Genomic DNA, 15591 nt, shown 5'->3' with positions numbered 1-15591 from the left:
TCTGTCCACTTTCAACCCTTTCCTCTGCTGTCACTTTGGTTCAGTTTTCTCCTCATCATTCAGGCTACCATGCCTCTTCTACAACTCATAGAACTCACACAATGATATTTTTTTTCCACTTAAATTCAGATTTTACAGGCCCCCTGCTCAGTTCCCTTCCAATGGCTTATCAATGCACTGAGAATAAAATCCAAACTCCTTTCCATGGCCACCAGGTCTTAAACGACAGAGACCACAATTACCTGTGTGATCTTCTCTTCTGACATTCTATCCCTTGCTCACTAACTCCAACTTCACTGCTTTTTTTTATTCCAAATCAGGATTGAAGAAAAATGAATAGCAACAACACTTGCTTAGCACTACACAGCTTCAGTCTGTATTCTTCACTCAATTCTTTACACAAACCTTGTTTAGACAGTGTGATCCTCATTTTAAAAAGTACCCTGAATCTCAGAGGGCATGAGGTCACCATTCATGTGATTATCAGCATTGTGGCTCAAACCCATGTCTTCTGACCAACATTTCAAAGAGGAAGGACAATATTTATAACTAATGGTATATAAAATGTGATGAGAAGGTTGAATGAAAGGTAATTTCAAATGTTAAAGCCTGTATTAATAAGGAAATTATAGTGTCATAAAACTGTAACTGCAAAGACCAGGAAAGATGTACAAAAAGGACATCCAGCCCAATTACCCCCTCCTTAAGAGGCTACACCAGGACAGATGGCTTTTGCATACCATAGCATGAATTTCCAAAAGTCACTTTAGTTCTCCAAGTCTCAGATGTCTTTTCTAGAAAAGAGGGGAAAAAACTTTTGTGATCTTGGGTTAGGCAAACATTTCTTAGAAACAACCCAAAGCATGATCCATGAAAAAAAAAAACCTAAATAATTACATTTCATCAAATTTAAGAACCTTTGCTCTTCAGGAGGCAATGTTTAGAGAATGAAAAGACAATTCACAGACTGGAAGAAAACATTTGCAAGTCACATGTTTGATAAAGGACTTATATCCTTATATGTATAAAGAACTCTTAAAACTGAATAACAAAAAAGTAAACCACCCAATTTTTTGATGGGCAAAATATTTGAACAGAAAACATCATCAAAGAAGATGCACCGATAACCAATCAGCACTTGAAAAGATGTCCAATGTCACTAGGGAAATGCACAGTACAACCACAAGACACGAATGTAAATTTGCCATACCCAGCATAGAAGGATAAGAACTCTCACATACATGTGCATTACAACTACTTGAAACCACTTTGAAACTTCCTAAAATGAGTCAGGTATGGTGATGCATGCCTGCAATCCCAGCTGCTCAGGAGACTGAGACAGGAAGATGGTAGTTCAAAGCCAGCCTTCACAATTTAGCAAGGCCCTAAATAACTCATATCCTGATGCTAAATAAAAAATACAAAAAAGGGCTTAGGATGTGGCTCAGTGAGTGCTAAGCACCTCTGGATTCAATTCCTGGTATGTAAAAAAAATAAAGAAACAAACAAAACTTCCTAAAATGTTAAATATGTATCTACATAATTCCAGCTATTCTACTTTGAGGTATCTAATCCCCCCAAAATGAATGTCTATGTCTGTACTAAGAATTGCCCATGAAAGTTCATGATAGCATTACTCTTATAATCCATGAGCTAACCAGGAGCAGTGGCACATGCCAGTAATCCCAGGAGCTCAGGAAGCTGAGGCAGGAGGATCTCAAGTTCAAAGCCAGCCTCAGCAAAAGCAAGGTGGTAAGCAACTCAGTGTGACCCTGTCTCTAAATAAAATACAAAATAGGGCTAGGGATGTGGCTCAGTGATCCAGTGCCCCTGAGTTCAATCCTTGGTACAAAAAAAAAAAAAAAGCCATGAGCTAGAAAAGATGTCTATCAACATATGAATTAATAGAAAGTACTATATTTACACAATAGAATACTACTTATCAATAAAAAAGAATGGCCTATTCATAAATACAACAACTAAGAGAATCACCTTTGTGATTCTCAAAATAAACATGCTAAGTAAAAGAAGCCAAATAGTAAATATGGAAAAGGACAATTCAATTCACCTCTCCACCACACTCCCTCCACCACAAAATGTCTCTAAATTGCAATCTCATTGGTGATGACAGAAAAAATATCAGTGGAGATGGGGACACGGTGGTAAGAAGAGGCAGAAGCAGATTAAAAAGTGTATTGATTTTAATTCTTTTTTTTTTAAAGAGAGAGTGAGAGAGGAGAGAGAGAGAGAGAGAGAGAGAGAGAGAGAATTTTTAATATTTATTTTTTAGTTCTCGGCGGACACAACATCTTTGTTGGCATGTGGTGCTGAGGATCGAACCCGGGCCACACGCATGCCAGGCGAGCGCGCTACCGCTTGAGCCACATCCCCAGCCCTTGATTTTAATTCTTGCACTACAGGAGTTTTGTTAAGAAAGTTGAGTCCTAATCTGACATAATGGAGATTTGGGCCTACTTTTTCTTCCATTAGGTACAAGGTCTCTGGTTTAATTCTCAGGTCCTTGATCCACTTTGAGTTGAGTTTTATGCATGGTGAGAGATAGAGGTTTAATTTCGTTTTGTTGAATGTGTATTTCCAGTTTTCCCAGCACCATTTGTTGAAGAGGCTATCTTTTCTCCAATGTACATTTTTGGCACCTATGTCTAATATAAAGTAACTGAAGTTATGTGGATTAGACTCTGTGTCCTCTATTCTGTACCAAATGGAATGGATTTGAACTAAAAAGCTTCTTATCAGCAAAATAAACAATTAGTGAGGTGAATAGAGAGCCTACAGAATGGGAGCAAATCTTTACCACAAGCACATCAGATAGAGCATGAATCTCTGGGATATATAAAGCACTAAAAAACCTTAACACTAAAAAAATAAACCTAACCAATAAATGGGCCCAGGAACTGAACAGACACTTCTCAGAAGAAGTTATACAACCAATCAACAAACATGAAAAAATGTTCAACATCTCTAGCAATTAAAGAAATGCAAATCAAAACTACTCTAAGATTTCATCTCACTCCAGTCAGAATGGCAGCTATCAAGAATACAAACAACAATAAGTCTGGGCGAGGATGTAGGGGAAAAGGCAAACTCATACATTGCTGGTGGGACTACAAATTGGTGCAGCCAATCTGGAAAGCAGTATGGAAATTCCATGGAAAACTTGGAATGGAAACACAATTTGACCCAGCTATCCCACTCCTCAGTTTATACCCAAAGGACTTAAAACAGCATATTACAGAGACACAGTCATATCAATGTTTATAGTAGCACAATTCACAATAGCTAAATTATGGAACCAACCTAGATGCCCTTCAGTAGATGGATGGATAGGGAATCTTTGGTATATACACACAATGGAACATTACTCAGCATTAAAAGAGAATCGAATCATAGCATTTGCAGGTAAATGGATGAAGTTGGAGAATATAATGCTAAGTGAAGCTAGCCAATCCCCAAAAACCAAAGGCGAATATTTTCTTTGATATGAGGATATATATGATTCATACTGGCAATAGGGAAGCATGGGAGGAATAAAGGAACTTCAGATAGGATAAAGAGGAAGGAAGGGAAGGGAGGGGGTCAGGAGGTAGGAATGATGGTGGAATGAGTTAGACATCATTACCCTGAGTACATTTATGAAGACATGAATGGTGTGAAAATACTTTGTGTACAATCAGTGACTTGAAAAAATTGTGCTCTATATGTGTAATATGAAATGAATTGCATTCAAAAGTGTTGAAGAATTTTTAGGAGTGATAGATATGTTCCTTATATTGAATGAGGTAATGATTTCATGGGTACATAATGTCAATACTTATCAAATTATACCTTTATATAAAATATACATATCTGTATATACAATTATATATAATATAATTATATATAGAATAAAACTAATCTATTTTTGTGCCAATACTATACTATTTTGATTACTGTTGTTTTCTCTCTCTCTTTTTTTGTTTTAAGAGCTTTATTGAGATATAAAATTGAACTGCTTTATTTAAAAATATTTATATACATACATATATATAATTGTATATACATATATAAATATATAAATATTTTTAAATAAAGCAATAATTGTATATACATATATAAATATATAAATATTTTTAAATAAAGCAATAATTGTATATACATATATAAATATATAAATATTTTTAAATAAAGCAGTTCAATTTTATATCTCAATAAAGCTCTTAAAACAAAAAAAGAGAGAGAGAAAACAACAGTAATCAAAATAGTATAGTATTGGTACAAAAATAGATTAGTAGAATAGAATTGAATCAGAAAATAGATCTACATTTATATTATCAATTGATTTTTAATGAAGATGTCAAAAAAATCAATGAAGTAAAGACCATCTCTTCAATAAATTGTTCCAGAATAACTGAAATTCCATATAGGAAACAAATTACTCATATCACCGTACTGAAAAAATTCAAAGTGGATCATTAAGTTGATGTAAGTTCTAAAACCGAAAAACTAATTTTAAAATTTGTAATGGAAAATATTTATAACCCAGGTGTAAACTGTATTGTTTACATAGGACACAAAAAGTATGAACCAAAGACCAAAAAAAAAAAATCAAATTGGATTATTTTTAATTAAAAGTTTTGCTTATCCAAAGTTGTCATTGAGAAAATGAAAAGGCAATTTGTGATTATAAGAAAATATTTGTAGAACATATATATAATGAAATATTTGCATCCAGAATATATGAAAAACTTTTACACATCAATAATAGGAAGACAGATTGTACAATTCAACAAAGTGGAAGATTCCATTATGGCTCCATTTTTTCTTGGTATTCCTTTTCACAGAGAAAAGGAAAAAAAATATATTACATGTAACAGAGAAAACAAATATAGGAAGATTCTGGAAGGTAGAAAGAGGACAGATGCTGCCTAGGAACCTTGGAACTTGAGCAAAGATGGCAGTGAGTTTCATGGGATTTTTTTTTTCCTTTTAGCTGGGGCAATGGAGAAGGCTGGACCAGGAGCAACGAACCAGCTGAGACGGACAAGAGCCAGAGGAGAGGGAGAGGGAACTCCCAGAAAAGCCTGTTCCCCTTAGTCAAAGAAAGGGTCCCTGACATAGGAGAAACTTTTTTTTTTGCAATACTTGTCCTGCTCTAGCAAAATACTCTGAAATAAACTGCCCATCCTTCACTGTCCCTTATACTTTAAGCAAAGATGAGGGGGATTCTAGTATTCTACACACACACCTGCAAAAGCCAGGGGGCCGCTGATTTCCCACCAAGGAGGTGTTGGTGGGCAAGTGAGGAGCTGCTCTTCCACCCTCGCCCAGTGGAGGCGCTCTAATGCACCCGCGTGGTGATGGCAGCTGGTTGCAGCAGAGGGGCTGTCTCCATTCCCAACCACCAGGTGAAAGAGAATGTATAAGGTTGGACTGATCTTCAGTCAGCCAGCCATCGGATTCCTCATCTTCCATCCCTTGGTTCCTCTCCTCCCATTGCGTGATACTCTCCTGTGTGGTCGAGGAGACAGTCTTGGTTGAATCCACCTCCCCGCTGTTTCACAGCTGGGCTCACACAGCCCCAGACACAGCACAGAATGCAAGGTCGCATGCACTATGCTCACGTTAAGTTCATGACCACCAAGGCCACCCCTCACCACTGCTCTGTCTCCTTGTGCTGTGAAAACCAGAAGATACAGGAACGTTCATCTCTAAGCTTTAGACATTTTCCAGGCTCCTGAGGGGTATTCCAGTGACTGGGCATCGTCTAAGCTTCTTCAGTTCCTCAGTTAATTCATGTATTTTCTCTCTAAAAAGCACTTTACAGAAAAAGTTTTTTGAGCTCCAATTTAGATACAAGGGTGTATACTCTTATTATATCTATTCTAAAGAGAAATAAAGCAAGGATAATGAAACAGATAAGACAGGTTGATATGTATACACTTCTTAAAAAATCTAAAAAAAACAATATTTGCAAAATCTGGTTCATGCTAACATGCCACCAGTTAATACTTACATTTTAATAAAAGCATTAAAATCAGCAACTGTAATCTGAAGTAACTCAATGCTGTTTTATTTGTGCCTCTCTGTGTCTCCCAGGTTTTATTGGCTCATGAACCTAAATGCAACTGTTGTCTTCCTGGGAATATCTTACATCCAGCACTCAGGGGCCTGGACCCTTGTTTTACTTATTCCTATTATGTCTACACTCATGGCTCTGATAACTCTTCATATGATGTACTGTAACCTCATTTATCAACCAGAAAAATGTAAGTAAATCACAGTCTGCATTGAACTTTTGTTGTTGTTGTTCTTCTCACTATAGCTCCTTAATCTTTAATTTCCTGTAACTTGTTTCAACTTATTGAATTTGAAGATTCTGCTAATTATTAAAATTGATAGCCATAGAGTTTGCAAGAACATCTATAATTTCTCTCTTCTTTTTTTCCTTGTTGAAACAATTTCAGTTTATTGGAATATTTCAAATATAAATAAAAGTAGAAAAGAATCATGTATGAACCCCACCCACCTTGCTCTCAGCTTCAGCAATGATCTCCTCATCTCCATTCACCCTTGTTCTATCCAACCCTGTAATTTGAAGCAAAACTAAGTGTTATAGAATTTTATTGGTGTACTTTAATTATATATGAGGTATATAATACCTCATATATAATTAAAGTACAATAATATATTATTACATATTATATATAATATATATTACATATTATAGGAATGTATATATACATAAAAGTAAAATACACTTTAAAAACAATCACAAAGTCCTTATTATTTGAACACACATACCCACATAAGTATTTGTGGACAGAGGAAATTTCTTTTTTTAATTTTTAACTGATACATCAAACAATAAAAATTGTACATATTTGTGGATACCATGTGATGTTTGATATAGGCCTATATTGAGTAATGTTTAAATTTGTGTTAAATGTACTTGTCTCCTCAAACATTCATCACTTCTTTATGGCAAAAACATTAAAGTCATTTCTTCTAGTTTTTAGAAATGGTCAGTAATTGCTGCTATCTATAGTCACCCTACTCTGCAATAGAGCAACAGAACTTTTTAGTCCTAAGTGTAAATTATTCCCGTTGATCAACCTTCTCCAATCCTCCTTTCCCCTCAGCTCCCCCCAGACTCTGGTACCGTCGACTCTCAACTTCTATGAGGTTGACTTTTTTTTTTTTTTTTTTTTTTTTAGATTCTGCATATAACTGAGCTTGTGGGGTATTTGTCTTTTTGTGCCTGGCTTACTTCACTGGAAATAATCTCCAGTTCCATCTGTGTTGTCACGGATGACAGGGTTTCATTCTTTTCTTTTGCTGCATGGTATTCCATGATATTTGTGTTTCATATTTTCTTTATCTATTCATTAATTGATGGGCACTTAGGTTACTTCCATTCCTTGGCTGTCAAGAAAACAGCTGAAATGAACAAGGGAGTGCAGAAAGAATTTAACACCATCAACTATCTATCTATCTCATCATTACTAAAATCTCTCAGCTTGTTTTAATATTTTTATTAAATATGTTAAATATTTATTAAATGATAAACAATATAAGTATTGGGTTTTTTGTTTGTTTCAAGGTTTGTTCAAATAAAATCCAAATAAAGCTCATACATTCCAAATGGCAAATATGTCCCTTGAGCTATATGTACTATCCATGCATCCCTGTGTCTTAATTTATTTATTTTTTTTAAGAAAACTGAACATTCTGTAGAACCTTTTCTACAGAGTGGATTTTGATGATCACATCCACAGGTGTCATTAAACAAAATTTTCCTCTCCGTATTTCTTGTAAATTTTCTAATAGAACCAGATACTTGATCAGATTCTAGTGTAGTTGTTGTTGTTGTTGTTGACGAAATACTCTAATGATGTCATTACCTACTTCAATCCAGAGACAAAATAATGTCTTTGCTTTTGCAGTATGAGCACAGCGAATAATGACAGCTTTTCCCTAAATCCACTAGTCCATTCAGGAAAAAATATTAGATCTATACTGAATATTAGATCCTTAAACAATACAGTGTAAAAATTCCTTAGAAATTTTCATCTAACAGCACCGAATTTCTGTATCCACTAGATAGAATTTCCCCTCCTCCTCCCAACCCTTGACAATAGCCTTTCTACTTTTTGTTTCTATGATTTTTTAACTACTTTAAATATTTCCTATAATTTTATAGTATTTTTCCCTTTATGACTGAATTATTTTGTCTAGTCTTATATCTTCAAGTTTCATCTGTTTTGTAGCATGTGACTGTATTTCCTTCTTTTTAAGGCTATATAATATTCCATGTATGTATATACCTCGATTTTCTTTATGCATTCATCAATGTCAGTGGACGCCTGGATTGCTTTCACCTCTTGGGTAATGTAAATAATGCTGTCAGGAACATCAGTGTACAAATACTTCAAGATCCTGCTTTGAATTTTGGGGGCTATATACTCACAAGTGGATAGAATTCCTAGATCATGTGGTAATTCTGCTTTTAGTTTTTCAAGGAATCATAACACCATTTTCCAAAATGGCTGCACCATTTTACATTCCCATTAACAGTTCTCCACAATTTCTCTGCATCTTCACTGACACTTGGTATTTCATGTTCATTTAATGGTAGCCATCCTGACAGTGTGAGGTGTATCTCATTGTGCTTTTGATTTGATTTTCCCTAATGGTTAGTGTTGTTGAACATCTTTGCATATACTTATTAGCCACCTATATCTTCTTTGATGAAATGTCTATTCAAGTACTTTGTTAATTTTTTAAACTCAGACTATATGGGGGTTTATTTTTTTTCTATCTTTACACATACCTCTGACCCAATAGAAATTACATAATAGCCTACAGGATGGGAGAGAAATCTTTGCCACATGCACCTCAGATAGATCATTAATTTCTGGGATAAAGAACTCAAAAAAACTTAACACCAAAAAATTAAATAACCCAATCAATAAATGGGCTAAGGAACTGAACAGACATTTAACAGAAGAAGATACAAAATCGATCAACAAACATATGAAAAAATGTACAACATCTCTAGCAATTAGAGAAATGCAAATAAAAACTACTCCAAGATTCCGTCTCACTCCAGTCAGAATATCAATTATCAAGAATACAAGCAACAATAAATGTTGGTGAGGATGTGGAGATAAAGGTAACTCATACATCACAGGCGAGACTACAAATTGGTGCAGCCAATCTGGAAAGCAGTATAGAGATTTCTCAGAAAACCTGGAATGGAACCACCATTTGACACAGTTATCCCACTCCTTTGTTTATACTCAAAGGGCTTAAAATCAGCATACTACAATGATGTAGCCAAATCAATGTTTATAGCAGCTCAATTAACAGTAGCTAAACTGTGGAACCAACCTAGATGCCCTTCAACAGATGAATGGATAAAGAAATTGTGGTATATATACACAATGGAATATCACTCAGCCATAAAGAAGAATGAAATTTGGCATTTGCAGGTAAATGGATGGAACTGGAGAATATCATGCTAAGCGAATGCTAATTCACAATAAGGGCAGAGGGGCAGGGCTGCTAGGGAAGAACAGAGGTACTCTGAATTACACAGAGGGGAGGGAAAGGAGGGAAGGTGTAGGGGGTTAAGAATGATAGTAGAATGAATTGAATATCATTACCTTGTGTGCATATATGATTATAGGACCCCGTAACTCTACATTATGTACAATCAGAAGAATGAGAAGTTATACTCCATTTATGTATAATGGGTCAAAATGCATTCTATTGTCATGTATAACTAATTAGAACAAATACAAAAATTTTTTAAAGAATAGGTTTTAAGAATAAACCCAATTGCCTCTCTTTTTCCAAATCACTATCAAGTTACACAATTTCATTTATCAAGTCTGTGTGTTTCCCAGAGATTTCAGATGTTTTCTTGGTTCCACATTTGCACTTGCATTTCTGGAATTTCCATTGACAATTTGTTAGTCTTTCCATTCATTTTAACTATCCTCTTAATTTATGACTTATTTCTCTTTCACTGTTACCATTATCTCTACTACTTACCTGCACAACTACCACCAAGAGCAATGCAGCACTTCAGAGCTTTCGTGAGTGCCATTCACCAGTGTCACATTGTTTCTGCCACACACCTGGGAGGCAGGTGGGAAAGGCAGCACTGTGTCCTCTTTCAGAGAGACTCCATAGACTATAACAGACTAGCGAGAAACAGGGTGATAGGCCTCAGCTCCTATAGCACCCTGAGCCTATATTGCCATTTTATTTACCATATAATGCTGAAATTGCCTCTTTAGGAATTAGAAATCCTGTGTCTCATAAATAGTTGGAATACAGAAATAGCTCAATCAGTGTTTGTGTTTGTTAAACTGAGTGCATAAATTCAATTAAATGACTTACTCATAGAAAATAGTGGAATTAGAACTCCAGCCTAATTTTTCCTGGGCTTGAACTCATTCTGTTACACTACCTATTGAGGCAGTGAAGCACTGGAAAATATTATCCACAGAAGCCCCTGCCCAATTCTCAGAGCCCTGTGCTCCAGGCCATCACCTAGCCATACGTGTCCTCTCACTAATCTACAAACGGGGGTCAATATGCAAAAAGGTGTCTCTGCCTGTCACGAACAGCAAAAATAGAGAAAACTGTAAAACATTTTTTTTCTTTGGCTAAAAAATCACTTACGCATTCTCCAGAGTGTCTAATTATCAAGTAGTTTAGGTTTTTTGTGAATATAGATGCATACACACACACATTTATACATATACATTGCTTTTAGGTTATAATTTTCAAAAGCACTATTTACATCCATCCATTTGCTTCCCAATACCTTATTTGAAAATATAGTCATCTGAATAAATAAATCTAATTCTTGTTCAAACAGTACATATCTATATAACCAATTATGTTTATCGCCAGTCTATTATAGTCTATATATTACATTTTTATCATATGATAAGGTAAACATCCTTTGCATCTTAACAAGAAAAAAAATTTATTAGCTGTGGGAATAATTAGCATAGAAGTTGTTCATCCATGGTTTTTGTTCCACAAGTCTCTCTACCCGATGAATTTTTGGGATGACTATTTTTGGTTTTTTGTTTTGTTTTGTTGACTATTTCCAAATTATTAGATCATCCAACTATGATGAAGTAAAACTCTATCCTCCCTCTGGCAAAGTATCTGATCCTTATTTTGGCTTCTTCTTTTCTGATGACTAAATTGGAAATTCCTCAAAGCTGTAATTCAAAGCCATAGGTGACCTTAAAGAAATGATTTTTTATATGCTACCTTTTATTTTAAGGTAACTTTTCAAATGTGGACCATGCATTCCATTATGTTTAGCTGTCAAGCACGGCCTTCATTTGCATTTCTTCCCACTGCTATAATTTTGAGAACTGGCAGGTGACCAAAGGAGAAAAAATGTGCATCTACCATCTAGAGTGCAATGTAGGCTTTTTTATTATAATTAAGTAGCATAGATATTCATGATTAGATCAAGGTCAGAGGAGCAGAACATCAGAGCCAAGGACTTAAAGGTACAAAGAATAGAAAAATGGCTTTCTAAAAGTTTTTTTAAATAGTAATAGCTACAATCTTTAAGTTTCGCAATAAAACATTTAAAATAGCTCATCTGTTTTATTTTAAAATGTGCATGCCTGGTGTGTTTGTCGTGCATATTTAAACCAGGGTTTGAAGTCTCAGTTGAATTTTTCATTCCAGTTTTTTTTTTCCGACTTCCCATTTCTGCTCCTGATGCACAAAAGTAATTTGAGATTTATAATGACAGTGGATTTTTTTAAGGCTGAGTCTATATGACACCCAAAATTATTTGTATAAAGGCATGATTTTCTCTTAAGTCTAATGGATTAATCCAAGGAGGTGGTGCAATGCTTAGATGTAGGTGATTTCAACAGAATATCCATCCTGACATTCAGTGGTAACTACAGTTACACATGACAGCTGTCACTCCACTTGGCAGACAGATGACTGTCTCCTCCCTTTCTTGCACTCTCTGGCTGGCTTATTGGTTCCCTCTCAGTCTAGCTGATCAATTTAGATTTATCACTTCACTGATCCCTTTCCCTGATATGACACATCCGGCACATTGTCTATCTCTTCTCAGTCTCTTGACTCATCTTCCTCCTTTGATAAATTCCTAACTGATATGGGCACCTAGTATTCATTTCAGGGATCTTGTCTCTTTTACACACCCGAGTCAGATGGCATTTGGTGTCATCTGTACACCAAATGTTCTGTTTCGTATTGACCTCTCTCGTCACCTTGACAAACATATGTTCTACATTTGATTTGACATTTTGACTTGGTTATCTAATAATTTCACAAACTGAACCAAAACCAAACTCCTGACTTACCCTACTGCAAACTGGCACCATTTTGGTTTACTCCTTAATACCCACTTGATAAGGAGAAAAAAGGAGTCAGCCTCAAATAGTCTCATTTCTCCAACCACTTCCCGCATCAGAAAATTCCACCGATGGTTCACCAGTGCCTCCCCTTCTGCCCATTTCTCTTCATTGTCACCACTGCACTTGTCTATGTCACCTCCATCCCTTACCTATCTCCAGGTTTCTTCTCTTGTCCACTAAAATCCAACATCCACATGGCTACCAGAGTTCCAGAGTAACTGTTAAAAAGTATATGTTAAGACATCTCTATTCTGATTGCACCTTCATAATGGCTTCCCATAATACTGAGGGTGAACTTCAAGCTCCTTCCTTTGGCCTGTATGGCCTAACCCCTAACCCCCTCTTAGACCTCATCTTTTCCCAGTCTTCTTCTATCTCAGCTACTACCCCATTCACTTTCACTGTTCCAGAACCTCTTCCAGATACTTTCTCCTTCATGATGTGCCTGACACATGTCCCTCCAGACCTTTTGACTGCTTTTAGTCATACAGTCCTCAGTTCAAGTGTCATTTACCTAGAGGTTTCCTCTATCCTTACCCCACAGGAGGTCTTTCCTATCAGCCCATTTTATTTTCATCCTAGAACTAGCCTAATATCTTCCTGTTTATAGTGTCTCTCCCACCACAGAGGAGACCAGCAGTTTACACATTTTGTTCACTGCTATATTCCCAGGGCCTAGAATAGTCCCTGGCTCATAGTAGATGCTCAATAACTCTGTTGAACAATTGAGCTATCACACTCACATTTCCTTGGCATCTATCATGTGTAGTTGCTGTGCCAACTGGAGTTTCAAATCTCATCCATACTTAATAATTTCCTTTTTCTTGACATATTATTTTTGTTCCTTCATGACACTACATCAGATATATTTTGTTTAAATAAGTATTTTAAAAGTGTATAGTGAGTTAATGCCAGTGCTACTCAAAACCTGGTCAATGGATCAGGGCTGATCTATAAACTCGTAAATAACAAACATTGAAAGAAAATACATAGAAATACTTATGGAAAGTTACATTTTATGTCTGCTAAATCTCAAAATAAAATATAAGGTATTTCATTCTAATTGTATTTCACAAATATATTGATTAAAGCTTGAATTTTTTAAAAAACTTATTATTTATTTGTTTGTTTGTTTGTTTTGCAGTACTGGGGATTGAACTCAGGGCTGTGCACATGCTAGGCAAGCACTCTACCTCTAAACTATATTCCTAGTCCAATATCTTATTTTTAACATGCTTAAGAAGCACTAATCTAGGCTACCTCTCTTTAGAAATAACTTTAGTAATATTTAATTATTTTTAATAAATTATATTGATTCAGCATGTATTAGGATTAGATCCAAATTGGAGGGGGAGGTGGTACCAGGGATTGAATCAAGGGCACTCAACCACTGAGCTCCATCTCCAGCGCTATTTTGTATCTTATTTAGAGACAGGGTCTCACTGAGTTGCTTAGCACCTCGCCATTGCTGAGGCTGGCTTTGAACTCATGATCCTCCAGCTGCTGGGATTACAGGTGTGTGCCACCATGCCTGGATAAATCCAAATTTAACTTGCAAAAATAGTGATTTTTTTTAAAACACAAAACAAGAAAATGTATGGTTAAAACATTATAGTCAATACAAATCACTGAATTGGTGGCGGGGGCGGGGCTGGGGGCAGGGGTACTGGAGATTTAACACAGTAGTGCTTTATCACTGAGCCACAACCCCAGCCCTTTTATTTTTTTGTTTTGAGACAGGGTCTTGCTAAGTTGCTGAGGCAGACCTAGAACTTGCCATCCTCCTGCCTCAGCCTCCAGAGTTGCTGGGATTACAGGCATATGCCACTGCACTGGACCAAGTTCCTGGATTTTAAAAAATTGTGTATGGAGGATGAATTGGGGAAAATATCCTTAGGAATAATCCTTATTGCAAATAACTGTCATTTAATAATAAAGCCTATTTGAAAATATAAAGTAATCTGGATCAATGCTAATAATAACCCTACTATCTATGGCACTGTTTTGCAAGAGTGGAGCAGAGAACGGGTTGATGAGCAACAGAGACAAGATTGTAAGGAAATGTCAGGAAGTTAAGCCTCCTATTCCAGGCCCATTCAGATTTAGTCTCTCCACTGTTCATCAACATGTTCTCAGTTCTCATCTTACTTAAACCTTAAGTAAACTAATTGTAATAGCTAGGAAAGTCTCAGAGCAGTTCTTTCTGCAAAAATAAAAAGCTGCCCATTACTTCTTTTCTAAGAGACACAAATCTCAGTCATTCACAGATACTTCTATCCCCTTGAATATATCAGTCCCTGGGCCTTCATCTATGTCTGGCAGTCATGATTAAGAAGAAGTAAAGACAACCATAGATATAAGCCTATCTCCTGCCAGCAATTATCCTGACATACTTCCATATTACCTAGACACACCTCACAAAGGCCACTGAAGAGCCACAACTGCAATCATTCTTGGTCACTACCAATTTGGACTGGATTAGATTCAGTGACTTAGAGGTGAAAGGCTCCATATTCAATTACCAGGCCCCCAGCTTCCTCAATTAATCAAAGACTGACATAATGAGTCTATTACAACTCTTAAAGAAAAGATCAGATCAAATCAACATAACCAACTTCCTAACTATAAAAAGAAACATTAACCAATATTATTTATTTGAATACAAAGCCCAAGACTCTATGGTATTTAGGGATCCTGTTAGAATACATTTTATCAAGAATTTTATTATATGAGAGCAACTATGAACAGAGCAGGGAGGAAGAGTAGGAAGAAAAGAGTAACATTAAACAGAGACATGAGATGGGAGGGAAAGGGAGAGAAAGGGGAAATTGCATGGAAATGAAGGGAGACCCTCATTGCTATACAAAATTACATATAAGAGGTTGTGAGGGGAATGGGAAAATAAACAAGGAGAGAAATGAATTACAGTAGATGGGGTAGAGAGAGAAGATGGGAGGGGAGGGGAGGGGGGTTAGTAGGGGATAGGAAAGGTAGCAGAATACAACAGTTACTAATATGGCAGTATGTAAAATTGTGGATGTGTAACCGACGTGATTCTGCAATCTGCATTTGGGGTAAAATTGGGGGTTCATAACCCACTTCAATCTAATGTATGAAATATGATATGTCAAGAGTTTTGTAATGTTGTGAACAA

At 36.0% G+C, this 15591-nt stretch overlaps 1 protein-coding gene across 1 annotated transcript in view; it reads left to right on the top strand.

Annotated features, from left to right (window-relative positions):
• SLC15A5 (solute carrier family 15 member 5) overlaps positions 1–15591 on the top strand; it is a gene marked incomplete at both ends in the record, with an annotated part of 82754 nt that overhangs the window by 13243 nt on the left and 53920 nt on the right. The window contains one exon of the mRNA XM_081311249.1: positions 6097–6266. Coding sequence (XP_081167375.1) covers positions 6097–6266 — 170 coding nt within the window. The remainder of the gene's footprint in view (positions 1–6096; positions 6267–15591) is intronic.

Source organism: Spermophilus citellus, assembly GCF_964194105.1.
Source record: "Spermophilus citellus genome assembly, chromosome: 10".
Lineage (NCBI taxonomy): Eukaryota > Metazoa > Chordata > Mammalia > Rodentia > Sciuridae > Spermophilus > Spermophilus citellus.
Note: the sequence above shows the minus strand (reverse complement) of the source record. Positions and strands in the feature narration are given on the sequence as shown.